Source organism: Aquarana catesbeiana, linkage group LG12 (genome assembly GCF_042186555.1).
Source record: "Aquarana catesbeiana isolate 2022-GZ linkage group LG12, ASM4218655v1, whole genome shotgun sequence".
NCBI lineage: Eukaryota > Metazoa > Chordata > Amphibia > Anura > Ranidae > Aquarana > Aquarana catesbeiana.
In genome coordinates, this window is record NC_133335.1 from 51792018 (window position 1) to 51818683 (window position 26666).

A 26666-nucleotide genomic window follows, 5' to 3' on the forward strand; every position below is an offset into this window, starting at 1 on the left:
CGCAGCCACTGTGCCCATCAAACGCAGCCACTGTACCCATCAAATGCCGCCACTGTGCCCATGAAACGCTGCCACTGTGCCATCAAACACTGCCACTGTGCACATCAAACGCTGCCACTGTGCCATCAAACTCTGCCACTGTGCCATCAAATGCTCCCACTGTGTCATTAAATGCTCCCACTGTTCCCATCAAATGCTGCCACAGTGCCATCAAATGCTCCCACTGTGCCCATCAAATGCTGCCACTGTGCCCATCGAATGCTCCCACTGTGCCCTCAAATGCTGCCACTGTGCCCATCAAATGCTCCCACTGTGCCATTAAATGCTGCCACTGTGCCCTTCGAATGCAGCCACTGTGCCCTTCGAATGCAGCCAATGTGCCCATCGAATGCTGCCACTGTGCCCATTGAATGCAGCCACTTTGCCCATCGAATGCTGCCACTGTGCCCCCCCCGCCCACCTACATGCCGTCTGCCCGGCACTTACCCTGTCTCCGTGGGGCAGCGGGTGATGGCAGCGGGCGTCGAGAGGTGTCCTCTATGCTCCTTCATGTCCTCGATGTCTTCTCCTCCCGTCCTCTCCTATGATTGGACGCCTGACAGGTGTCCAATCACAGTGCCTGTCTTTTCAGCCAATCAGGTGACGGGTAACAGACGCGAGCACCTGATTGGCGGAGAGGCGGTTCAGTGTTAGGAAAGCGAACATTCATTTGCTTTTCTAACACACCCGGGTGAACTGCGAGCACCAAGCATGGCGCTCGCAGGTCACCTTTTTTGACGCCTATTAGAGCCTATGGCTCTAATCAGGTACTTCAAAAATACCCCCCACCGCTGTAATTCAGACGCTCGAAAAGGGGCTGGGCGCCTGAATACGGGGTGCCAGCGGCGACCATGGATAGATTCATGCAACTCGCCTGGAAAAATATTCACCGTTGTTCTTGATCCTGTGTATGCTCTATCTATTCCTATGAGTAGAGCCGTAATCTGCAGAACCACTGGAGACCGCCATAGCTACAGCTCCCCATAGTAATGAATGAAGCCACTATGGATGAAAGCATTCACACTGCTATGGCTAATAATATTTTTTTCTTTTAGCCTACTTCTCATACTTCATCTACCTAGTGGTTTTTCATATCTATCATTTACTCCAGTGGTAGGTAATATCAGGTTTACACACCAACCGGGGCAACTATGAGGTATAATCAACCCCCACCTACCCAGTTGAATTCCTAATTTATTGTATACTATAGAGCTGCCTTTCTCAACCTTTTTCACATTGCAAAACCTTTTTCAAAGATATTTTATTGAATTTTCAAAAAGAAGAGGAAAGAAATTATGGTGCACAGATTCCCTCACGGTACTTCTGCTACATAGGGGGTTACATTAAGGCCTTGTGGACAATACCAGGAACCAATGACCGTAATAAACAGTCACAATTTAGAAATCCAAATTCTCTATTCATCCTAACGCTAACCTCTGGCACATAAATATGTACCAATTTAGAAGGAAGCATGACTGAAGGGTCTCCCGGTAAGTACCAAATGACCGGGGTTCAAGAGGTCGTCCTCCCATTAGCTAAGATGGAAGAGCCTTTACATTAACCTCCATGTCTCAGGGAACAACTGTTTGTGGATATAAGAAAAAGGATTGGAATAAACAATGTGGGAATGTCTTTAACACCCAGGGCAGCTTTATACAACTAAATTTATTTTAGTATTATTAATAAAATGAAACAAATAATAATAATAGGCAGAAAGCAAACTCGGACCATTAAAATTATAGTGTTCCCCCACACTTGTGGTCTTTGGAAATGTGTTCCCTTACATTGGTGGTCATTGATGTCCCCATATACACTGGCTGTCAGTGTCGTGCTCCTTACATTGGTGGTCAGTGAGCTGCTCTATTACATTGTTGGTCAGTGGAGAAGGGCCCCCCTGATTGGAGGGGAAGGGCTTCATTACACTGCTAGTCATTGGGAGCAATGCTGCTTCTGTTAGTGGTCATTGGGAAGAGTACCCCTTACATTGGTGATCAGACGGAAGAATGCTTCTTCTATTGGTGGTCAGTGGGAAGAATGTCCCTTACACTGGTGGTCAGTGGGAAGAATGCTCCTTCTGTTGGTGGTCATTGGGAAGAATGCCCCTTGCATTGGTGATAAGTGAGCTGCTCCATTACATTGTTTGTCAGTGGAGAAGGGTCCCCTTGAATTGGTGATTGGTGGGGAAGGGCTTCATTACACTGCTGGTCAGTAAGAAGAATGCTCCTTCTGTTGGTGGTCAGTGGGAAGAATGCCCCTTACATTGGTGGTCAGTAGGAAGAATGCCCCTTACATTGGTGATCAGTAGGAAGAATGCCCCTTACATTGGTGATCAGTAGGAAGAATGCCCCTTACATTTGTGGTCAGTAGGAAGAATGCCCCTTACAGATAGCTTAAAAAATTGTTGGTGTCAGTGGTTACTTACGGGGAGGAACCCTAGTCGAGAAAGGTTGTTATAAAGGAAGAGGAGTGGAAACGGGAACTGAAGTTGGCACCTGGCCTGTATTTTCCCGTGATTTGTTGCCTGTATTTTTAGTAGGAAGACACCATCAAGGCTGGTATTTTTTCTGCACACCCCTGTTGTATTAAACAGAGTGAGACTCAGACAGGGCAGGAATACCCACAAACTCAACCAATAATCAAAAAGTAACCTTTCAGTGAACCGACTCTTTTCTTCTTGTGTATATTAGATTGTAGTTACGTTTTTTGCACCTTAATACAAATTACCATAGGAAAACAAATTCTCCATATATCATTTTTATTTAAAATCAGACATGAAGAGAACAAACACAAGTATATCACAAATAGGACACACTAATTACACTCGGGTGTGATATAGTTACTTATTTAAAGACAGTATTTCTTTTTGGCAGTGTTATGCTGTAGAGATCACAGGTCAATAGACAAAACAGTATTAGCTACAAAGGCCCCAGAGGTCTTCAGTATATTTCCTATCGTTGAAATACGTGTGGGCTTATTTATTGAAACAGTAAAAAAATAATGGTGTGTAGGGGAACAGAAAGCAACCAATTAGGCTTTAATTTGTCCGAGCTAATCCATCCAGATCAATGATAGCTATTTTGAGCTTGGCAGCTGTTGGTCACTGCTTCTTAAATTTTGGCTTATGACAAACTTGTTGACTATTAAGCTTGTAGCTACCAATTAAATTGTTCCTTTCATTTTGTAACCTGCGCTACAGACAAAACAGGAGAATCTGATTGGATGCCAAGTGGGTCCCTGTTTCAGACACTTTCTGTCATGAGGTGTTAAGAAACAGGTTCAGAATTGCATTACTGACACCCAAATGCTACATGGGTTTGACCTCAAGTACCCTAAAGAATCTGTCACAGGAAACAAGTAGAGAGCTTTATGCCAAAAGTTTCAGCTGAAAGAAGGAATTTGATTGGATAGCTGTCATATACAGCACAGACAGGTATATTTTCAGATACACTATGTTACCAAAAGTATTGGGACGCCTACCTTTACATGCACATGAACTTTAATGCTATCCTAGTCTTAGTCCGTAGGTTTCAATATTGAGTTGGCCCACCCTTTTCAGCTATAACACCTCAAACTCTTTTGGGAAGACTGTCCACAAGGTTTAGAAGTGTGTCTATGGGAATGTTTGACTAATCTTCGCATTATGTGAGGTCAGGCACTGATGTGGACGAGAAGGCCTGGCTCGCAGTCTCCGCTCTAATTCATCCCAAAGGTGCTCTATTGGGATGAGGCCAGGACTCTCTGCAGGCCAGTCAAGTTCCTTCACCCCAAGCTCACTCATCCATGTGTTTATGGATCTTGCTCCTAAACCTTGTGGACAGCCTTCCCAGAAGAGTTGAAGCTGTTATAGCTACAAAGGCTGGACCAACTCAATGTTGAATCCTACAGACTAAAGCCTCGTACACACGGTACAAAAATTGGAAGGGGATTGTCATTTGACAGGCTGTTTTCCGAAGTTCTTTCCGTTAGTACGCTCCTTTCAGCAATTGTTTTCCAATTTTCGCCCAACAAATGTTGGATGACAGGCTAGTAAATTTTTGTCAAACGACAGCTCCATGTCAGATTTTCGTATGGTCAGTACACAAATCTGTCACACAAAAGTCGAAAGTAAAAACACGTTTGTTCGGAATCAATGCTCACCAAATATAAAATTAGCAGAAGGGGCCCAAAGGGTGGCGCTCAAGAGCTGAAATTCCTTGTAGTACATCACTACGTTCATGTTTGTGGCACAACAATTTGTGCAACGTTAGTATGCAAGACAAGGTCCTACCACACGCCCTTTTAACAAAAATCAGACGCTCGGTTGTCCAACAATCGTACCGTGTGTACAAGGCTTTAGACTGGGATGCCATTAAAGTTCATGTGCATGTAGAGGCAGGTGTCCCAATACTATTGGTAGTATAATGTATGTCTGGTACATAAGTCCAGCTGGTAAATGTGGATATAGCCAGAGGCAACCCTTGCATTAATAGATGCTCATGAATGACAGTCCTAAGTAACCAAGACCTTAAAAAAAGAAATGTCTGAAAGCTAAGCCTCAGCTCTTATAAAATCTGAAACTGGGACTTGCCAACTATGACTGAATCCTGCGCAAACGTGACCATACTTTGCAAACCAAACCAACTGTTTTAAAAAGACTCAAGCATGAAAATGTTGCATTAATACTTGTTCAGAAGTGTAATTAAACAGTCAAGAAACAAAATAGTCTTCATGACTAATCCTAAGTGTTTTTATCAGTACAATGTAATATTTCTCAGCTTTACACTGAAGAGCTGGTCCATTTAAAAGTAAAAAAACAGTTATAGATAGCGTGCTGACCTCACCCTACTGGCTTTTTTACCTCTTGGGTACTGGGTACTCCAGTGGTGAGCTCTATTTGCCATCATCCTTGGTTTTCTTCCTACCCATCGTATGGTGCTCCTGACCAGTTTGGCATATGTACACATCCTTTGTTATATTCATAATGTAGAATAAATTTTATAACAGGATCAAAGGAATTCCTCATGAAGGTCTTATATATGCTGGCTTGAGAACCCACTCATGTAGAGCTCACCACTGGTAGACCTAATGCAGCGTACACATGAGCAGACTTTTCTATTGGACTGGTCCGACGGACCGAGTCCAGCGGACAATCCGATCATGTGTGGGCTTCATCGGACCTTCAGCTGACTTTTCCAGTCGAAAATCTGACAGACTTTAGATTTGAAACATGCTTCAAATCTTTATGTCGTAACTCCGTCTGACCCATTTCCTATCGAGGAATTTGCTCCTCTGTATGCTAGTCCGACTTACAAAAACCCACGCTAGGGCAGCTATTGGCTACCAACTTCCTTAATTTAGTCCGGTCAGACGTCATCACGTACGAATCCGTCGGACTTTGGTGTGATCGTGTGTAGGCATGTCCGTTCTTTCAAAAGTCTGTCAGAAGCCTGTCAAAAGTCAGTCAGAAAGTCCGTCGGACCAGTCCGGTCGAAAAGTCCACCCGTGTGTATGCGGCATAAGAGTTATGAGACCTTTAGGAGGTTCAGTTCTCCAGCATCTACCAGAAACTGAAATATCAGTTGACTCTTGAAACATCTGTCACAATACTATTAATACAGTGCTTTTATATTTATTAACAGCATTAAAAACAGTACAGTTCAGATTAGTTACTTCAAAAAAACACCTATTATATTGCTGTAAAGAAATTTGTTGGGTATTACGTGTAAAGGAATACAGTCTGCACAGGTTTTGCATATAGTAGACATAGACAAACTGGGCCTGTAGCACTCTAGCAGGTGTGCAGATATGTGTCTGTCCCATGCAACTTTGTTTCTGTTAATGTGTTCTGGGGAATGTAACACCATATTTTTTGGAAAGACAAGCCTGGTCTATGTCACAGTTTGCTCTATAATTAATATATTATAACCAACACAACAATTCCCAGCTAATCAATGTACAACATATGAATAAATATATGTATAGACTCTCTATAAATATTAGTTTCTGTATATATACAAAATAATTTACTTCCCAACATTCACTGACCATAGCATTTATACCCCCATATACAAAGACATTGTTCAAACATTTGTACCTGTTTGCTATAGGCTAGTCTGTGTTATTGGTAACTGGAAGGCATACCTTTAGGTCCACCCAGAGCTGCCACCTGACAGTCAGTCCAGGTTTTAAAACCACTGTCTGGTTTTCAATTTCCTATGGAGGGTGTTTATTCTGGACACTTAGGAAACTGGACCAATTCCTTGCCACCATGCCCAATCTCCTTGAGTCCTATGCTCTATATCAGGAACATTGGCAGTAGATTCTGTGTGAATGAAGTCTGCAAATTGTTGCAGGCTTCATTAAGGAAGCCAATGTTACAATCTTGTTTGTTATATAGTGCAGGTCAGATATTTGTTCTTTGATCTGCACATTGTGTCAGTTGAAGCAAATATGCAAATGTAAAAAATAAACAGATTTGTTTTAATTTAAATAAAACATGTTCTTTTTAACCCATTATTACCTTATTAACTTCTTTCTGACATTTTTCTTTACATTTATATGCAGAATGCCTAAAAAGCTTTTGTATGTAAACTCTATTTTTTGTACATTTTGTAATACTGCATTAAAGTGAAACAAAATTAAAGACATGCTTTTCGATCATTTGTATACATTTTTTCAGTGCTTCACAGTTTCAATGTAAAGGGAAGGGATCTCAGAATAAAATTTGCACTTTTGCAAACAAAACCGAACGGCAATGGGGTTTATTTACTAAAATCTGGAGCAGCTGTACATGGTAGCCAATCAGCTTCTAACTTCAGCTTGTTCAAATAAGCTTTGACCATAAAACCTGGAAGCTGATTGGTTTCTGCTCAGAGCTACGCCAGACTTTGCACTCTTTGATTTTAGTAAATCAACCCCAATAACTACATTAGTTCCCAGGATGAAGCAAAAAATTATTTATTATAATGTTAATAAAAACATGTGCCTGTTTGACCGTTCTCACGTGCTTATTATGACTATATCACATTTGATATAGTAACCTATACCCACTTGATACCCTGATATGCTTTCCATGGACTAAAAGATAGCAACCCTAGGTCCATCCAACAAAATGGTTTCCTTCACAAGTAAGTAACTGGGCCTAAAATGTTTCAAAATTAACAAGAGCGCTGTAGTGCATGGCTCTTGTTTTGCTTGCAAGTACTTGTGACAGTCTTCTAATCAATACCCGTGTCTCTGGGGAACCAACTTGAATACAAGGTTCTGGCTGCACATGGAGCCTCAGCTCCTGCCCAACTCAAGATTACCCCCCCCCCCCAAAGAGCTATGCCCTTGCTTCACTGGTATGTCAGAATTAATCTGAAGCCTGACGCAGGGACCTGTAGGCACAACAAGATGACTGCACTTGAGCCCTATTGTTATGTGTATGGTTCGGTTCACATTCATTTAAGACAGAGACCTTTTTTAAAAGGTATAATGAAAATAATGTTTTTTTTATTTTTATTTACCTGTATAGTAGTTTAGGGAGGGGGGTTCTCGTTTTAGGTGTACACAGAGCCCATAGTTACAGATTTCCCTGTTGTCCACCAACCAATAATAATTTTTAACTTTTCTTTAACCCCATAATCCCACCTTCGATAAAAGGACATATTTAGAAAATTGTCTGAAGGAGGAACATCTTTTGATGCAACCAGTATCTTTCTTGCATTCCTCCATACTTTAGTGAGAGATAGAAAAAAATAGTATGATTGATTGATCAAGTAACACAAGTCCCCCATTCAAACACTGATTTAGACAACCCAGTGTGCCAAAACCATTCTCCCAGCAAAGAGTTCACATCAACAAAGCCTCTATATCTTCTTTGAATCCCACCACTGCCCTGAAAATCCAGCTGGACAATATTTTCAGCAAATGTCTACACACTTGAAAGACTACAACACAATCCTAAAAGAAAAGTTTATGGTACTTATAATGGGCTTTTTACCAATTTTGAAAGACAAAATAAAAGGTCAAAAATCCTTACAAAAACTGATTAGGAACTATAATTCCCAACATGCTCTGCTTGTTCTTGGGCTTATAGTAAACAAATGACTCTGAAAGTTTACATTGGACTGCTACATTGTACAATTTTTCATAAAGAACTTCATAATATATGTGTTGGTTTTTCTATGGTTTTTCATTTTCAACACACAACCTTTTTTTTACTTCTAGAACTAAGAACTGGAAGACGCAAACCACGTGTAGGAGGGGATAGATAGTATGCAAAACATATTTAAAATGATGAATTAACTGTATTTCTTTTAAAATGGAAGTTCACCTTTTTTTTCAGTTGTTAAAGCTTTGCTATCAGCCTTGCCAGGATGGATATATAAAGCGTAATAGAAGCCCCAAATTCTGACCTTTCTTGGAGAAAAGGCTGTTTTAGGTTCTGTTCAGTGATGCCGCATATATTAGGGCCTAGGCACTGGCTCATGTGACCTCTGCTGATAGACAAAGTCAGAGTTCCGGTTAAATGATGTTACATTTTAGAAGAGATCACATGACCTAGTGCCTCCACTTTTTTTTACATGTGCCATTTTAGTATATCATAGGCCTACTTTACATGCCAAAATTCCAATAGACCTTGCTCTTCCATATTTTAAAATGGCATATGCTTGGGTCTGTTCTACTTTTCATTTTAATTAGTTGTGGTTAGGCCTTAAACTGGCCACAAATGATTCAATCTTATTGTGTAATCTCTTAGAGATTTACTAACAGCCATATAAATTGAGAACCTACCTTAAAATAAACGTATAAAATTATTTAGGGAAAGCATGTACTATTCCCTCCTGAGCTTGTATTACAGTCAGGTCAGGGTGATTCCAAAGACCTTTTTTCTGCACATATAGGGGCTCCATATATGTACTGACCCCCCCTACTGCAACCAGCAGAATTTAAAGCCAGTATGCGAAGAACAGAACAAAATTGCTTGGTATGTAAAGGAGATAAAAAAGGTAATAACTGATAATACACAATTATGTTGCAAGTAAAAAAGATCATAAAGATGAATTTACCTTTTTAAAAGGAACCTTTGGCACCCTTTAATACAGCTTATCACCTTGTCATAAGCACACATGTTCAGTTGGTTGGCAGGTAAACTGGAGAAACTGCAGAATAATAACAAGAGAATGGAAGAAATACATGGTACAAAAATCTGCAAAAGGTAACAGCTGGCCAGGTAGGAGTTGTATAGAATGAATTACAAGATGGGTAATATGGGGGAAAGGGAACATCCGAGTTGTACCCAGATGCCTGTCCATGTTTTATACACTGCTGTCTGGCTCTGAGGTCCAAGAGGTAATACGAGGACATCCGGTCATCTAGTAGACCCAACTGACGGGAACCCACTGGGGCTCAGTGCGAAGTTTCTCAAGAGCCACCTGCAGCTCATGGAAACTTTTCTCCAGATCTGAGTTCACCAGACTAAGGTCAAAGTAATGGCCATAGGCTTGCTGGAGCCGTTCACTTTCCTCCACAATGCGTAGGAGCTCACCATCCTGTAGGAAAAGGGCAGGCATCACACAGTATCACATAAAGATGGGCAAACACTAAACGCACCAGAAGTATCAATAAGGGGTTCACCAAGAGCACATTTGTAAAACATCTCTTTTTTGGGTGTAACACAGAGGAGATATCTGAGGCAAAATCAATGAATGGATTTAGTCAGTAGATAATAATAAGACCATCTATGGTCAGTAATAGATTATCTAACCCAGGGGCTCTATAATTTATTAAATTTACTTGGACACCCTATGGCTTCATATGTAAGGGGCAAATAACAGTTAATCAGTTAAATCTATTGTGATAGGACCATTTGAAGTTTTCCAGTTACTAGCTTTTATCTTCTTGGGATAGAAAAAAATAATAACTTGACAATGTTCTAAGGTGTGTACTAGGCACTCAATTATTAATATTGAACAAAGGACTGAATTGCACTCTACTGCAACCACAATTGTCAGCTACAAATATTATATAAAGTAGCAAAACCACCATAGTGGTAGGACTGTACATCTTTTATGACCCAGACCATAACAGTTTACAGCTCAGCGTAAGTTCCTTTTTTTAGCCGAACACTATTTGGCATATCTGGACTGGAACCAAATTTAGCAGGTTTGTTTTTGGCAGTTTTTAAGTCATACATATGTATAGAGTTATTACAGATGAGGGGTGTTTATACAGTCTTACCACAATGGTTGTTTTATGACTTTATACAACAATTTTAGTTTATAAAAAAAAAAAAAAAATTATGTTATTTATTTGCAGTGGTAATTTTTTAAGGGACAGAGGTAGTTGTAGCAGTACACTTAGCAGTCATTGTCTTGGTAATACAGTTGTGCTGTTTCATTTTTGGTATTTTTTGTAATTTTAAAAGACTGAATGGGGGACCACAGTTGGGAGCAAATTTAAAATCAAAGTTGAGACCAAAATTCCTGCATCTTGTAGCATTCCCCAGTGGCATGAAAAAAAAAAGCTACTCACTCAGGGACATTTATATTATTTTAACATAATCACTGTCCCCTATTGTAACAAGGCATGTCCTATCCTAGTTACATCTCTTGGCTTTAAAGGATACCAAGGATGATAGACAGTATATGAGCCCTTCTACATCCAAATGAAGTTTACCTATTTTGACCTGTAAAGTCAGCCATACACGGAACGAATTTCTGGTTGCAGGAAAGAAATTTGCTCGACTCCCCAATCAGCACAAACGGTGTTGATGCGGGAATCCCTCCTGCTGGTCCATTGTCTTCTCCCTATGGGGGTCAGGGAGGGCAGGGGACGGCAAAAGAAGCTGTTCCCGTTGGGAGAAGACAGTGATTATCGCTAGTATCTATAGCAGCCGCTAGCGATAATTGCAAGAGAATCTGGCAGGCTGGTTGTACCCAAGTTTATCGATCAACTTGCTACATTCTGACTGCCCATTAACGGTTTGAATTGTGTATGGCTGGCCTAATTCTCTTATTATAATGGTCCAAGCAGACATGGAAGCCATTACCCTAAAAACCTATGTACATTCCCTAATCCAATAACATATAATCAGAATAACACTTACAGACAATTGTTTTGCTGTCAGACCGGCATGAACTGCTGTCTGGTTGTTGGTTTTTAGGGTTTGGAAATCCGGAGCTCCAATGAACACAACATATGGCACAAACTCTGCGGTCCTGAGGACTTTCACTGCCTGCTGAGAAATCCAGGAGTCAGAAAGACTGATAGCATCACACATCTACAGCTACATATTTGTGTTTTCCTGTTTATTTTTTCTACCCAAAAATACGCAATTCAGGGTGAAAAATGTGTATGTGCTACATGCGATAATGCGATAAAGACAGTGAACTGAATTGGTAAAGCCAAGCTAAAGCCAGCACTTGTTTTAGTTTAGGATAGAGTAGGGAAGTTAAAGAACCTCTATATGATTTTTATTTGTGTGTGTGTATGTTGTTCTAATTAGGTCTCATCGTATCACAGTTGTGCTTATTCTTTATGAATGAGACACTGTGTGCTGGCAGCCTTGTAAATACCGGTAATAAATGCTTAAAGACACAAGGATCAATTCCGTGAGAAAGAGGAACTTCTATGTGTAGTGTGTGACAACCAGGCTAGGATTATTTTGTGTTTTATGTTTTTTTGTCTTTCTCACCTGCGGATTGACATCCAGCACACACATCTTTCCTGAGGTCACCACTTCTTGTATGGAACTAATTTTTGTGCCATACAGATTGCCCTCATATTCACCATGCTCCAAATAGCGGGCGGCTTTTATGTCTTGTTCCATCTCTGGGCGTGACACAAAAATGTAGGACTGACCATCCCATTCTCCTTCTTTCCTCTTCCGTGAGGTATCTATAATGAGATCAGAAAGACCGGCTGAGTATATATAGTTATCCTTTCCTTCACAGTACACCAGCTGGTTCTACAAAAAAGCTAGAGCCATTTTGAAGGTTAACGGTTCATCCAAGGTTTAGCCTGTCAGTTCAATGAGAATAGAAGCAGAGCCCCACTCAACTCAGATAATTTTAGCATGGGTGAAAAGTTGAAGAGTTTGATTCCCCGCTGGGAGTATTTATCCCTACTCCCACCACAGTGCAGCTGCAGGCTATGCTTGGCTAATAAGATGAACTGGCAAGGTTGTTGGACAAAGTGGGTTCCCTGTATGTTCCTGTGCAAAATCCACATATGTTCCAATAAAGATTTCACTAGTGGTATGGTGATAGATTCTTTCTTCAACAAATATTCAACAAAAGTGAACTTTATTCTCTTGAGGTTATACTGTAAATATGCTCTGTTACAATGTGTAAGCAGATATGGGCCTACAGAAACTCACATGGTGTTGTGGTGCCGTATCTCAATGTGTCAGAAGTCAGCAGTTTGTTCTTCAGGCTCCTCCTTCCAACTCCCTGGGCACCAATGAGAATGAGGGTCTTTCTTCGGAATGGGGGCATCTTTGCTACTTCTTCGTAAATGAGAAGTTCATGGCGGTCAAACTCTACAAAACAGGAATTAGGGTGAGATTTTTAATGCTGCATGTTTAGAACAATCGATGGCCATTCTTTTGGTGAAGCCAATGCTCATTTATTGACATTCTAATGCCATCAAGGACACATTTTGAATATAATTTGATTTTTTTCTTCCTATGGGTTTGTGTGGGCTCTCATATTTTCTTTTACAAACCTAAGTTTTAGTTCCTCTTATCAAAAACTAGCTCTAGCGTATGTCTGTATGCCTGTAAAAGGATGTAAGAAGGAAAGTCCTTTCAGGGGAGGACTGACATAAATTGATCTAATGGGCTAGTTTTAGGTGAACTGCTGCATTTAAGAAATTCATAAGATGAGACAGGATTTATTCTCAGAGCTGAAAGATTTTTCCCCCTTATTCAGATCCCCCATACACACATACATACGTATATATATATATGAATACAATGACCCTAAGCATGAATGAAACTTTTACCTGCATTTTTGGTGGTTACATACATTATCCTCTTCTTTTTTTTCCCTCCCATACTTCCGCAAAGAGCACCTATCAACATCAACAATTTGTTACAAAAATCAGATCCATAATTATATACATATAATTAGTATAATACACTAGCAGTAATAGCACACTATTGCTGCTTTTTGAACTACCTTCGGATGCACATAAAGACTTTTTGCTGAGAGTGATGGGCACTTTTCTTCCTAAATTTGCCAAAATCCAAGTATAGTGCATGTGTTAAAAATTGACTGTTCCTCCTTTAAGTGTACAAACTCTTTACAGCAGACTTAACATGCATAAGAAGGGGGAAAGTCAAGGCAGATGTACTTATGGAAAAAGGATTTAGGGTTGACACCTCAAAACTGGACACCACAAACTACAAAGGTTCTATCTACTTGAAAGCAGGTAGCTGAATCTAAAGGCCCGTATACATGATACGAAAATCAGATGGAAAAATTTTGTACGACGAGCTGTCTGACGATTTTCGGATCGTTAGTACGGTGCTTTCGACAGTCGATTTCTTTTTTTCGTCAGACAAAAGCTGGATGTGCAGACTATAACATTTTTGTCGGATGTGAACTCAAAGTACGATTTTCGTTTCATTATTTTGGTTTTCGTACGAAAAAAATCATAAGCGCAAGACTACGCATGCTCAGAAACGAAAGAATACATACAAAACTATTCAAAACATTACGTCACTTCTGACGTTGTATTCTGTCGTATGAAAATTTTCCTATTGTAAGAAACCTCTTCACTTTTGACATGAGACTAGCATGTCACAAAAAATGGACATTCGGTCGTCCAAAAATCTAAGTGTGTGTACGAGGCTTTAGTCATAAGTTTTAAGGGGAGATGTGGCAACTCAAGTTGAATTCCATCAACTAAACTCACAGGTGAAAAACATATTTTACCTTCCAAAGGATTTGTGCTTCTGGTCTTATCTAGAAACCACTGTTAGCAAGTTTCCAAAACTTCACAGCAGCAGCAGCAGTAGCCCAGCTTGGTCAATAACCAAACCCCAGCCTCCTGAATGGGCAATGAAGGAGCAGCAGAAGACTATAGATGTCAGCACATGTGCAAAGCAAAACCTGATTGGCTAAGATGGCTGCCCCTCTCCTTTCCAGCCTTTCCAGTGCTGCTGTACGTGGGATTACAGGAGGCTGATATCTATACAAATGTTTATATTTAAATGAGTTGTGTTAGGAAATACAATTTTTTTTAATACCACACATAACTGCCACCAATAATTTTATATCTGCCTGGAGTTCAACTTTAATAGGGTTTAAAGGGAAATGTAAAGTGCAGTACCCTGCAAGAACCAATGAGTAACCTTTAAAATGATGAAAGTTGAAAGCTGAGTGGTTATTTATACAGCAGATCACTGCTGATTGGGCAGCTTTTACTAAAAAGGCCCATAGTGCTCAAACCGCAAGGCAGAAGTGGAAGGTTACTCACTAGAGTTTGGGGTCAGCTCACCATCTCTTTTAACGAATGCTTTTCTCTTCTCCTCCAGTAACTGGCTGGGAATGAGGCCCGCAGAGCCACCTTTCACTAGACACGCCTGGACATGAGAGATAGCGAAAAGGGAAAGTTCAGTAAGCCCTAAAGGGGCCCTCTGCAAAATAGTTGTATTTTAGCACAATACATCTCTTTGAATTTCATATGGTTCAACAAACTTGGCAAAATTTGCTTAGTGGGTCGTGCTGTCTGCCCCCTCCTACCTGGCATCTTTCAATTGAAAATCAAAGGAGCCCAGAGAATTATTGACTGAACAGCAGCTGCATCCAATCAGATGCAGTCATCACTGGTGTCGGCAGAGGAGATTTGTCCATCCGCCCTGTTTAGCGTGGATGGAGGAATCTTTTATATTCTGCAGGCTGAATGAAAAAAATCTAATAGTGTATGACCACATAGGTTGAAAAGAATCCATGTCCATTGAGTTCAACCATAAATAAATCAAATTAAAAAACCTTGCATCCCTGGAACCCCTAGTCAGCAGTTGATCCAGAAGATCCTTATAAAACCTGGTCAAATTTGCTGTAACAGGGAAAACTTTCATTCCTGATCTAAAAAGCATACTCCCTGGATCAACAAGGATACTCGCGGGAGCAACAATCTACAATCTTACTTTTTAAAATTTTAAATAGCCAGTTATTTTGCATTTAGAAACATATACAGTGGGGACGGAAAGTATTCAGACCCCCTTAAGTTTTTCACTCTTTGTTATATTGCATTTGCAACCATTTGCTAAAATCATTTAAGTTCATTTTTTTTCCTCATTAATGTACACACAGCATCCCATATTGACAGAAAAACACAGAATTGTTGAAATTTTTGCAGATTTGTTAAAAAAGAAAAACTAAAATATCACATGGTCCTAAGTCAGTGATGGCGAACCTTGGCACCCCAGATGTTTTGGAACTACATTTCCCATGATGCTCAGCTACACTGCAGAGTGCATGAGCATCATGGGAAATGTAGTTCCAAAACATCTGGGGTGCCAAGGTTCGCCATCACTGTCCTAAGTATTCAGACCCTTTGCTGTGACACTCATATATTTAACTCAGGTGCTGTCCATTTCTTCTGATCATCCTTGAGATGGTTCTACACCTTCATTTGAGTCCAGCTGTGTTTGATTATACTGATTGGACTTGATTAGGAAAGCCACACACCTGTCTATATAAGACCTTACAGCTCACAGTGCATGTCAGAGCAAATGAGAATCAGGAGGTCAAAGGAACTGCCTGAAGAGCTCAGAGATAGAATTGTGGCAAGGCACAGATCTGGCCAAGGTTACAAAAAAAGTCTGCTGCACTTAAAGTGGAGGGCCACCCTAAAATAAAAAATTGCATGAAAAATCCTAAAAAAAATAAAAAAAAAACATTTGAAAAAAAAAAAAAAATTTTAAACTTACCTAAACCCTTGTTGCTAGGCTGTCTTCCTAATCTGCCTCTTCCTATTCCACAGCGTGTCCTGCTCCTCGGTGAGCGGCCCAGTTGCCTTCTGGGAACTGTGTGTGTTCCCAGAAAACCACGGGGCCATTCACAGAGTGCCGCGCTGCTCGCGCGTGTGCAGCAGGAAACTGGCAGTGAAGCCGCAAGGCTCCACTGCCTGTTTCCCTTACTTAGGATGGTGGTGCCGGGACCCGAGAGCCAAGGGACGGGTCGGCCTCGGGCGGCCAACATCGCGGGCACCCAGGACAGGTAAGTCTACTTATTTAAAGTCAGCAGCTACAGTGTTTGTAGCTGCTGATTTTAAAAAAAAATTTTTGCTGGCCGTAATCCCACTTTAAGGTTCCTAAGAGCACAGTGACCTCCATAATCCTTAAATGGAAGACGTTTGGGATGACCAGAACCCTTCCTAGAGCTGGCTGTCCAGCCAAACTGAGCTATCGGGGGAGAAGAGCCTTGGTGAGAGGTAAAGAAGAACCCAAAGATCACTGTGGCTGAGCTCCAGAGATGCAGTCGGGAGATGGGAGAAAGTTGTAGAAAGTCAACCATCACTGCAGCCCTCCACCAGTCGGGGCTTTATGGCAGAGTGGCCCGACGGAAGCCTCTCCTCAGTGCAAGACACATGAAAGCCCGCATGGAGTTTGCTAAAAAACACCTGAAGGACTCCAAGATGGTGAGAAATAAGATTCTCTGGTATGATGAGACCAAGATAGAACTATTTGGCCTTAATTCTAAGCGGTATGTGTGGAGAAAACCAGGTACTGCTCATCACCTGTCCAATACAGTCCCAACAGGGGGGGGGGGGTGTTTTTCAGCTGCAGGGACAGGACGACTGGTTGCAATCGAGGGAAAGATAAATGCGGCCAAGTACAGAATTATCATGGATGAAAACCTTGTCAAGAGTGCTCAGGACCTCAGACTGGGCCGAAGGTTTACCTTCCAACAAGACAATGACCCTAAGCACACAGCTAAAATAACGAAGGAGTGGCTTCACAACAACTCCATGACTGTTCTTGAATGGCCCAGCCAGAGCCCTGACTTAAACCCAATTGAGCATCTCTGGAGAGACCTAAAAATGGCTGTCCACCAACGTTTACCATCCAACCTGACAGAACTGGAGAGGATCTGCAAGGAGGAATGGCAGAGTATCCCCAAATCCAGGTGTGAAAAACTTGTTGCATCTTTCCCAAAAAGACTCATGGCTGTATTAGATCAAAAGGGTGCTTCTACTAAATACTGAGCAAAGGGTCTGAATACTTAGGACCATGTGATATTTCAGTTTTTCTTTTTTAATAAATCTGCAAAAATGTCAACAATTCTGTGTTTTTCTGTCAATATGGGGTGCTGTGTGTACATTAATAAGGAAAAAAATGAACTTAAATGATTTTAGCAAATGGCTGCAATATAACAAAGAGTGAAAAATTTAAGGGGGTCTGAATACTTTCCGTCCCCACTGTACATCTCCTTTTTGAAGCAATCTTACTGAGTTGACTAGATCCATCTCCTGTGGAGGGCTTTTCTATAATATCCATTGCTCTTAGGGCCCTCTTACACTGGTACGCTTAAAAACTCGGTATACGTTTTGCAAAAGTGCATATTGAGTTTGTGATGCGATTTAAATGCATACATGGTGCGTTTTCTGGATTGCTGACTCCCAGTAGCCACCTGTGAAAACTGGACACGTGACTCAATGTGGGCGTGTTTTTGGTGCGTTTCATATAGAAATCAATGGGAGGTGCATTTTTGGTGCGCCAAAGTGGACCAAAGATGCAGCATGCAAAACTTTTCAAAATGCAGTGCAAACGCAGAGCAGCAATGTGAATAGTTACATAGGATTTAAAGGGGAATCATTTTCACATGCTGTTGTCATGTTAGAAAGGTGTGTTTTTATGTGTGAAAGAGTCAGTTTCCATTGTGGAGAGTAAACCTAATTTACTCCAGGCACAAGGAGTGTCCCTTTGTCTTTTGAAACATTGTAAGATTGCATCCAATATTTCAGCTTTGGAATATTTGAAACATACAGTGTCAGGCAGGAGAATATCTGCCTGCCGTGGAGAGCTTAGACCCATCACCATTCTCGGCCAATGTGTGACAATAATTATATTCTTATTGGCTCTTTGAAACTGAAGAGAAAAAGATCAGAGCTTTTGTAAAGGCAATTTTACAACACACAATGCAAAATCACTGTGTGTGATAACATCTGGTGGCTGAGCTGCTCATTATGGTCTTCAAGGGAAGTCATAAATGGTCCAATTATTGCACGTGTTTGTTGAATCTTAAACATTAAATTACTCCTTTTCTGGCCATACTTGTGTTTGCTAACTCAGTTAATTCTTTACATCCTAAAAGCAGTCTGATGTCTATGGGTAGTTTAATATGAACAGAGAGGAAGGAAACATCCATAGATGAAGTATTGTTGTTACTGACCTGCCACCAGTTAGGGTCTTCCTGGTTGACAATCTGCAGGAGGTCACCTGCCTGGAAAGCCAACCCTGCCTCCTTACATGGGATCAGACTGTCATTAGAAGGGTCGTAGCTGAAATGACACTTTACGAACACCTGCAAAGTAAAAGGCGTGCTTTATTATGTATGTTATAATGAAGCTCAATTTCTTTACCATATGAAAGTGAGTAAGCATGGACTTGAAGAAGGTGGGCTGGAGATATCAGGTTCTTCATGCACATGGAAGTGTAAGAAACATCAAAAGTTCCCCTATAATTTTATTATTTATTATACATGTACCAAATCCTCGCTGTACGTACTTCTGCTCTTCTGTTGTGTACCTGTCTCAGAGGATGCTGCTCCTGATAGCTTGGGAGTATTTTCAGCACCACACTCCCGCTGGCGTCCCGCAGCATCTCCTGTAGAGCTTGAGGGTCACTTCCTACCTCCCGTCCATTCACCTCCCTTATAACATCTCCCACATGAAGAAGGCCTTGCTGATCTATAACACCACCATGCAGGATACGTGCAATCACCAGCTCACCACCCTCCACCCGGAAAGTCACACCCTGGAGGAAGAGATGGAAGAAAGGCACTCTTAACAACAAAAATAAAGTATTAACAGCAGTGGAAATTGGCAGAGAACAGGGACCACTTTCCAGCTTACCAAATGCTCCCCTGCATTCTTTCTGACACCCACCATACGCACAGCATCAGGTGGAACGGGCTGGTTGCTCAGGGTGGGATCCAGAAGTGGGCTTGGTGGAGGAGTCTCATAGTTCTTGGAAGCCACTGAGTCATGAGTTTGTAAAAGAGACTATAGAGGAAGTACATCAAAACAAGTAAAACTGTTCAATTCATTACAGCCAATAAATAGTTTTGAAAACTGAGTTTATGCCTCCACTGCTTTAATTTCAGATTAAATAATACATTTTAGAAATTAAATGTAACTGTATGGAGAGGCCATAAGATTGGCATTAGGGAACCACTGATAGTGTGCAAGGGTAGGGTGCTGTTTTTTTTTTGTCACGTCCTCCATGTTTCCCTCCTTGTTGGGCGCCAAGTAAGGGTCACATGAGATTCCTACCCTGGGGTGGGTTCTTCTGGGCTATGCTAGGCACCTTGTACAGGGTCACTTTACTACACAAAGGTACCCCTGCTTTGTGCCGTCGTCATCAATGCCATGGGACAAGGCTGAGGGGAATACTCAACCTTAAGGCAGACCTCCTAGAATGTACACCATGTACACTTGCACTGCAACTGTTCTCCAGTTGACTCTCAGTTCCCTGTGACAATGTACACCTTCCCTGTAATCTGAATTTAGGAGGGACACACTGAGCCAATGTCCACATCCACCTATCCAGCATTTTCCAGTACTACTCTCGAGTAGCGGAGTGGGCCTGCCGTGCACTCTGTGCAGGCTCCACACATGCAACTTAACTTAACTCTCGAACCTCCATAAATCTGTACAGGATGGGAACCTCTGCAGTGCAATCTGCTCCCGCTGCTCTGGGAGACAGACAGCTGGCGGAAGGAGTGCCAACAACATCCCCCTGTCTGGTAGAGGCTGTTCCGCCTATAACAGGTACACACTATTGACAGGCTGCTTGTAACAATTCTATTACTCATGGTAACCACTACGTCTTCGCATTACTCCACTCCACACGAGTACCTTCATACCCTAATGTGTTAAACTTTGTGGGTGCCGGTTACTTGCAATACAGCTCTACAATACACTTGCAATACAGTAAGACGAGGCAAGGACAATGTTTTAATACTTTACTTGGAAAAAGTGCAAAAATTTAACATTCCAAAGTCCAACATAAAATTGCAAGGTTATTCCTACTCCTAACTACAGGCTTGTGCTGCTCCAGCAGAGGCACTCTCATGCAGATGTAAGTCCTTCAGAGGCATACTTCAGTGCTGCTGTCTTCAGGGTAAAACCCAGGTGACTTTACATCCGGGTGACGATTGATGACCTGCTTCTGCTCCTCACAGATATCATTCTCCATCTCTCTCACTTACAGTACTTGGCTACTGCTTTCTCTCTTTCTCCTGGGCTCACCACAGGGAAAAATCCCCAAACTCTCCCCAACTACTCCTCCGGAGGTCCTTTCTCTCAGGGGCTAACCTCTCCACTCCAGGGTCATCTGTTTCCGGAACATTGTAGCATAATTATATATCACAGGATTAGTGGGCCAGACCCAGAGAAGAACCAACCAAAAAGACCAAAGAACCGGGAAAGGCATTAACTTCTACCCTCCCAGTTGGGTCAGCACCAATCTAACTATTTCAACCTGCTTACAAGTGGCTGTACCCAGATCAAGAGATGGGAAGGAGAAGCTTCACATAGGTAAAACTGGAATTTTTCTTTCAGGGGGATCCCCTGAAAAACTGGAACATCTCTACGATTTGAAAACAGCATCATGGAAGGGTTTCCTCCACTTATTTTACAGCTCTGCCAGGGGGTTGTAATCCAAAAATGGAATTAGACATTAATAATTACTCCCTAAAAAATTACATTTCAGTTTTTATTATATGTGGGACAGTTTGTTCCATCTCTCGGAAACTATTGGTGAGACCCTCGTTCTGAGTTCCTGAGTCTGCACACCTACTGTGACCATTATAATTGGTTCCTTGCTGAATTTTTTTTTATTGTTTATTATGTGTAAACTAACAGCAGAACCTGCAATTTACAAAGGTAGGCATAAATACCCAACACTTTCAGGTGGACAGGAACAGGATCTGGACTAATGGGAGAAAGATCTTGCTATTGGAGTATCCAAGACATATAAGAAGCCTGGCTGACTTAAATTTTTCTTGTAAATCCCTTGTAATTACTACTGGTCAGCAGTGGCGGCTGGTGCCTACTATTTTTTTGGGGGGCGGCACAACCAACACAACTACCCCAGTTGCGGCCGCACCAGACCCCGCCCTGCGAGCGCGAACCACGGCCAGCGGCGATCACCCCCAGCATTCCCCCCCAGACACTGACACATCCAGCAGGCAGCAGCGATCACCCCACAGTGATCACCACGCAGCACCCCCCCCCGCGGGAGACACAGCCAGCAGCGATCACCTTACCTGCTAGTGGAGGCATGGAGGGGGCAGGGAGGAGGAGGAGCCGGGCCACTCCCTAGCGAGGACACAGAAGTGTGTCCTGAGACACGATTGGCCAGGGAGTCATAATAGGTGCTTCCTGATTGGCCAGGAGGAGAATGTGGCAGAATAGTGAATATTCATTCGCTAGTGTCACACAATTGGGTGGAATCAGGACGCACTCTCTGCGCACCAAGCCCACCATATTTTGAAGCCTATTAGAGCCTCTGGTTCTAATCAGGTGCTTCAAAATATACACCCCCCGTCTATCCCTGCAATTGCAATTCATGTGTCTGGCGTCCTGAAAGGGGCCAGGCACATGGATAGGGAGGGCGGCGGTGCCAGGGGTGGTGGCGCCCGTGCGCCCACAATGCACGGGCCGCCACTGCTGGTCAGGCAATAGTAGGTGATAGACAATAAACATCAAAAACCCTACTTCCTTGCACACTGACCTGTTTATGACTGACACATTTGCTTGCTTCCCCTTTAAGAAGTTACATTTCTATATGCACCACAAAGCTGTAATGTTTGACTGTATAAGGTTAAAGTGTGATAAATACATGAAATGAAAAGAGGTGTTTGTGCTACCTGGAAATGTGGCTCCTGCAGGATCTTCCGTAGCTCAGCTGCTGCCCCATTGGGTTCTCTGACTGCAGGCTGCAGATCTTGGAGGATCTCCTGGACCAGCTGCAGATTATTTTCCCTCACAGCTTCCAGCCGGGTTTCCTCAATCCGCTCATGGGGCTATGGCAAAAGTAAAGGGCAGTTTTGGTTAAAAAAGGACAAACACATAATAAAAGAACATAGCAGTCGGAGAAAAAAAATACTCTTACTGAGAAACCATGGTGTCCATGATTCCTGCACTAACTTCCCCTTAAAGCGGAAGTAAACCCATCCATAAAACAGTTTCATTTCTGGTACGTGCCTAAAATGTAACACTCCCATTGGTTGTGCTCTCAACCAAACTGTCAAACCATCCAATGGCTGGTGTCATAACTGATCACATGTGCAGCATAATGGCAGTTGTAGATTATACAGAGGCAAAGATGACAGCTTCCTTGGCTGAAATGATAGGGGGTTTACTTACACTTTAATCTGCACCTTCATGTCCATCCCTGCCTTTCCCAATGTCTTCATACACCCAGTGCCAGGACAAGGTCCTCTGGCACCCAATGCTAAGATATTAAGGGGGTTGTGCTAGAATGGGTGATTATGAGGGAGATTTGTATTAGGGGAATGGATTGCTGTTAGGAAGGGGATTTGAGGGGGGAAATTTGTACTAGTAGGGTTGATTGAAGGGATTTGTGCTAGGAGAGGAAATTTGGGGGTGAGGATTATTGCTGGGAGAGGGGATTGGGGGGGGGGGTTGTGCTGGAAGAGGGGGATTGGTGGGCGATTTATGCTCAGAGGGTAAATTTGAGGGGGAGTGGATTTCTGTTAGGAAAGGAGGTTTGGGGAGGGAGGATTTGTGCTAGTAGGATGATTGGGAGGATAAGTGCCAGGAGAGGGAATTTGGGGGGGGGGGGGGGTGCAGGATTTATGCTCAGAGAGGAAATTTGAGGGGGAGTGGCAGGGGCATACCTAAAGCATTTGGCACCCGGGGCACATCCTATATCTGGCACCCCCCCAACTATAAAATGTAAAAACACCCCACTGTGCCCTCTGCATCCCCCAATATCTCTTTGTCACTACTGTGTACCCCCTCTCCACAATTGCACCTCTGGACCACCTTACATTAGCCCCCACGCAGCTCTGGACCCTTTTAAATTACACAGCCTCCTGCAGCTCTGGACCCCTGCACATTACACAGCCCCCCACAGCTCTGGGCCCCTGCACCTTAAACAGCCCCCTGCACCTCTGGGCCCCTTTACATTACACAGCACCCTGCACCTCTGGACCCCTTTACATTACACAGCACTCTGGACTCCTTTACATTACACAACTCCCCTGCAACCCTGGACCCCTTTACTTTACACATCCCCCTGCACCTCTGGACACCTTTACATTAAATAACCCCCTGCACCTCTGGACCCTTTTACATTACACAGCCCCCAGCACCTCTGGACTCCTTTACACTACAAAGCCCCCTGCACCTTTGGATCCCTTTACATTACACAACCCCCTGCACCCCTGGACCCTTTTACATTACACAGTCCCCTGCATCTCTGGATTCCTTTACATTACACAACCCTCTGCACCTCTGGACCCCTTTACATTACACATTCTCCTTTACATTACACATCCCCCTGCACCTCTGGACTCCTTTACATTACACAGCATCCACAATTCTGGACCCATTTACATTAAACAGCCCCGCTCCTCTGGACCTCTTCACATCCCAAGCCCCCCCTTCAGCTCTGGACCCCTGCACATTACACAGCTCCCCCACAGCTCTGGACCCCTGCATGTTACACAGCTCCCCCGCAGCTCTGGACCCCTGCAAGTTACACAGCCCCCCGCAGCTCTGGACCCCCTGCATGTTACACAGCCCCCACAGCTCTGGGCCCCCTGCATGTTACACAGACCCCCCACAGCTCTGGACCCCTACATGTTACACAGTCTCCAGCCTCCAGCAGTTCCTCTGTTCAGCGCTGCTCACTGTCTCTCTCTCCCCTGCTGTACAGGAGGAGAGAGAGTGTTTTCTTTCTCCTCCTCTGTTCTGCTGTGTCAATCCGGCCACTGGCCCTGGGTGTCACCTGGGTAGTGGTACAGTCAGCACTTGGCCCAGGCACTAGGGCTGCCACCTCATCCCTTTAAACCCGAACACAAATGAATTACACAGGTTCCTAGGCTAATTTAATGCAGGTAAGGCACCAAGTGAGTTTAATTACCAACTTAATTAGCCAATATGTTTTCAGTTTTAAAGGGATGAGGTGGTAACCCTACCGGGTCCCTCCGCACCCTGTCACAGCTCGCCTCTCCGGGCTCTACCTGCCCTGTCACAGCTTCGCTGCGCTGCCTGGGCCCACCCCGCTGTCACCGCTTCAATCACGCTAGTAGGGATGATTGGGGGGATTTGTGCTAGAAAGGGGGAGTTGGGGAGGGAACGGCTTTGATTTGGGAGGGGAGATGTGTACTGGAAGAGGGGGGATTACTTTGGGGGGAGAATTTTGGCTTCCAAAGGGAATTTTTGCTTAGGAGGTAAGTGTGAAAATTAGTGCTCAATTGTTTTGGGGATGGGAGAGGATTTTTGCTGACACATAAATACAATTTGGGGGGGCGCAGTTTGGCATCTTCGCCCTGGGCACTAGATGACCTTGTCACGGCACTGATTTGATGCAGGGTGCACTAAGGCAACCACTGTTTTCTGTCCCTAGCCTTATTACCACCTGGTCCTAGGACCTCAGATTGGGAAGGGTGGTGGTGTTGGGACATGGTAAAGCCATTGTGATTTAGTCATAATCAGCATGTTAAAAAACAAGAAAGCCTCAGAGCTTAAATTAAAGAATACAAAATCAGAAAAAGAGAGGTACCATCATCCAAATTGAATCGAAAATAGGGGCAGAGACAGTTCCCCAAACTAGTCTCCAGGGATAAGAGAAGTTCGGTACCAATAGGACAACATACAAATTTGAATTAAAAATTAAAATTGTATTAATATAAAAGGTTAAAAAAAGAGGATATCCAAACAACTGGTGCACTGCCACCTTTTTTGTATCTTTGATCTTTATGTATAATTTCATTCTAAACATTATTCTCCTGATGAAGTGGTAGCATTCTGCGACACATGTAGAGGACCATATGTCCCGTGAGGACCATCTATATCTTCTGTCTCCACACTTGGAGCACAATAAGTATCAGCAACATATTTGTATAGACACCTTGTATTTTTACATTGTTCTGTTTTGAACATTGAACGCGATGTTCTTATCTATGTTTGGATATCCTGGTTTTTATCCTTGTGTATTAATAAAATTATAATTTTTTATTGAAATTTGTATGTTGTCCTATTAGTAACGAGATAGCCCATGCTCTTATCCCTGGAGACTAGTTTGGGAGACTGTTTCTGCCCCCCTATAATCAGCATGTTAAAACAGAGCCATATTTACAATAACATTATGGTAAGAAAAGTTGTACTTCAATCTTGTAACTAAAGTAGCTTATAATTCACTAAAATTTTTAAAATATTTTTGGTACAAAGTATTTTTTTACAAAACTAACACATGCAAATGTACAAAGAAAAGCAAAAAGTAATAATAACTGAGAGATAAAAAGGGTTAATAAATACGAATTAGCTTTAACCTAATAAGGGCCCCAGCTGCGCCCCCACCATCAGCACAGTGCCTGAGGCAGAAGCCTTTCCTGTCTCTGCATACATCCTATGTATCATCCAACATAAGATTAACTCTTTTATTTGGAAGGCCTCTAAGCCCCATATATCCTGCTATGAATTTTTTGGTCAATCTCTCTAAAAGACAGAGAACAGGAAGCTTATTCAAGGGTGGGGGCAGGTATGGCTACTGTGTTGAGAATTTCATATACAGCTTGCTGTTTTTTTCAGGACATTTTGAATAATAGGAATGATTCACTTGGCACAATGATCACCCCATAATGACAGCGTGAAAAAAGTTTACTTGCAATCTTTGCAAATTTAATGAGAATAAAAAAATAAAAAGACATCCCATGTACATAAGTATTTACAGCCTTTGCTCGATACTTTGTTGAAGCACCCTTGGCACCAATTACAGCCTCAAGTCTTTTTGAGTATGATGCTGCAAGCTTGGCACGCCTATTTTTGGGCAGTTTTTCCCATTCTTCTTTGCAGGACTTCTCACGCTCCATCAGGTTGGATGAGGAGCGTCAGTGCACAGCCATTTTCAGATCTCTCCAGAGATGTTCAATCAGGTTCAAGTCTGGGTTCTGGCTGGGCCACTTAAGGACATTCACAGAGTTGTCCCGTAGCCCCTCCTTTGTTATCTTGGCTGTGTGCTTAGGGTCACTGTCCTGTTGGAAGATGAACCCCCGTCTGAGGTCCAGAGCACTCTGAAGCAGGTTTTCATCAAGGATGTCTCTGTACATTTCTGCATAAATCTTTCCTTCAATCCTGACTAGTCTTCCAGTTTCTGCCTCTGAAAACCATCCCCACAGCATAATGATGCCACCACCATGCTTCACTGTAGGGATGGTATTGGCCAGGGGATG

The 26666-nt window shown here is 42.6% G+C and overlaps 1 protein-coding gene across 6 annotated transcripts in view; it reads right to left on the reverse strand.

Moving 5' to 3' along the window:
- Window positions 1-2777: 2777 nt before the first annotated feature.
- Window positions 2778-26666, reverse strand: part of MPP2 (MAGUK p55 scaffold protein 2) — a 40186-nt gene continuing 16297 nt past the window's right edge. For 2 of the 6 annotated variants that reach the window (XM_073607787.1, XM_073607783.1), the window contains 10 exons: window positions 22113-22268; window positions 19093-19242; window positions 18767-18994; window positions 18411-18542; window positions 14488-14593; window positions 13009-13077; window positions 12383-12544; window positions 11699-11901; window positions 11111-11239; window positions 2778-9554 (listed from right to left, as the gene is read on the reverse strand). In XM_073607787.1, coding sequence (XP_073463888.1) covers window positions 9378-9554; window positions 11111-11239; window positions 11699-11901; window positions 12383-12544; window positions 13009-13077; window positions 14488-14593; window positions 18411-18542; window positions 18767-18994; window positions 19093-19242; window positions 22113-22268 — 1512 coding nt within the window. In that variant the 3' untranslated portion in view covers window positions 2778-9377. Of the gene's footprint in view, window positions 9555-11110; window positions 11243-11698; window positions 11902-12382; window positions 12545-13008; window positions 13078-14487; window positions 14594-18410; window positions 18543-18766; window positions 18995-19092; window positions 19243-22112; window positions 22269-26666 lie in introns of all 6 variants that reach the window. The other 4 variants (XM_073607786.1, XM_073607782.1, XM_073607784.1 and 1 more) reach the window with 3 other exon arrangements.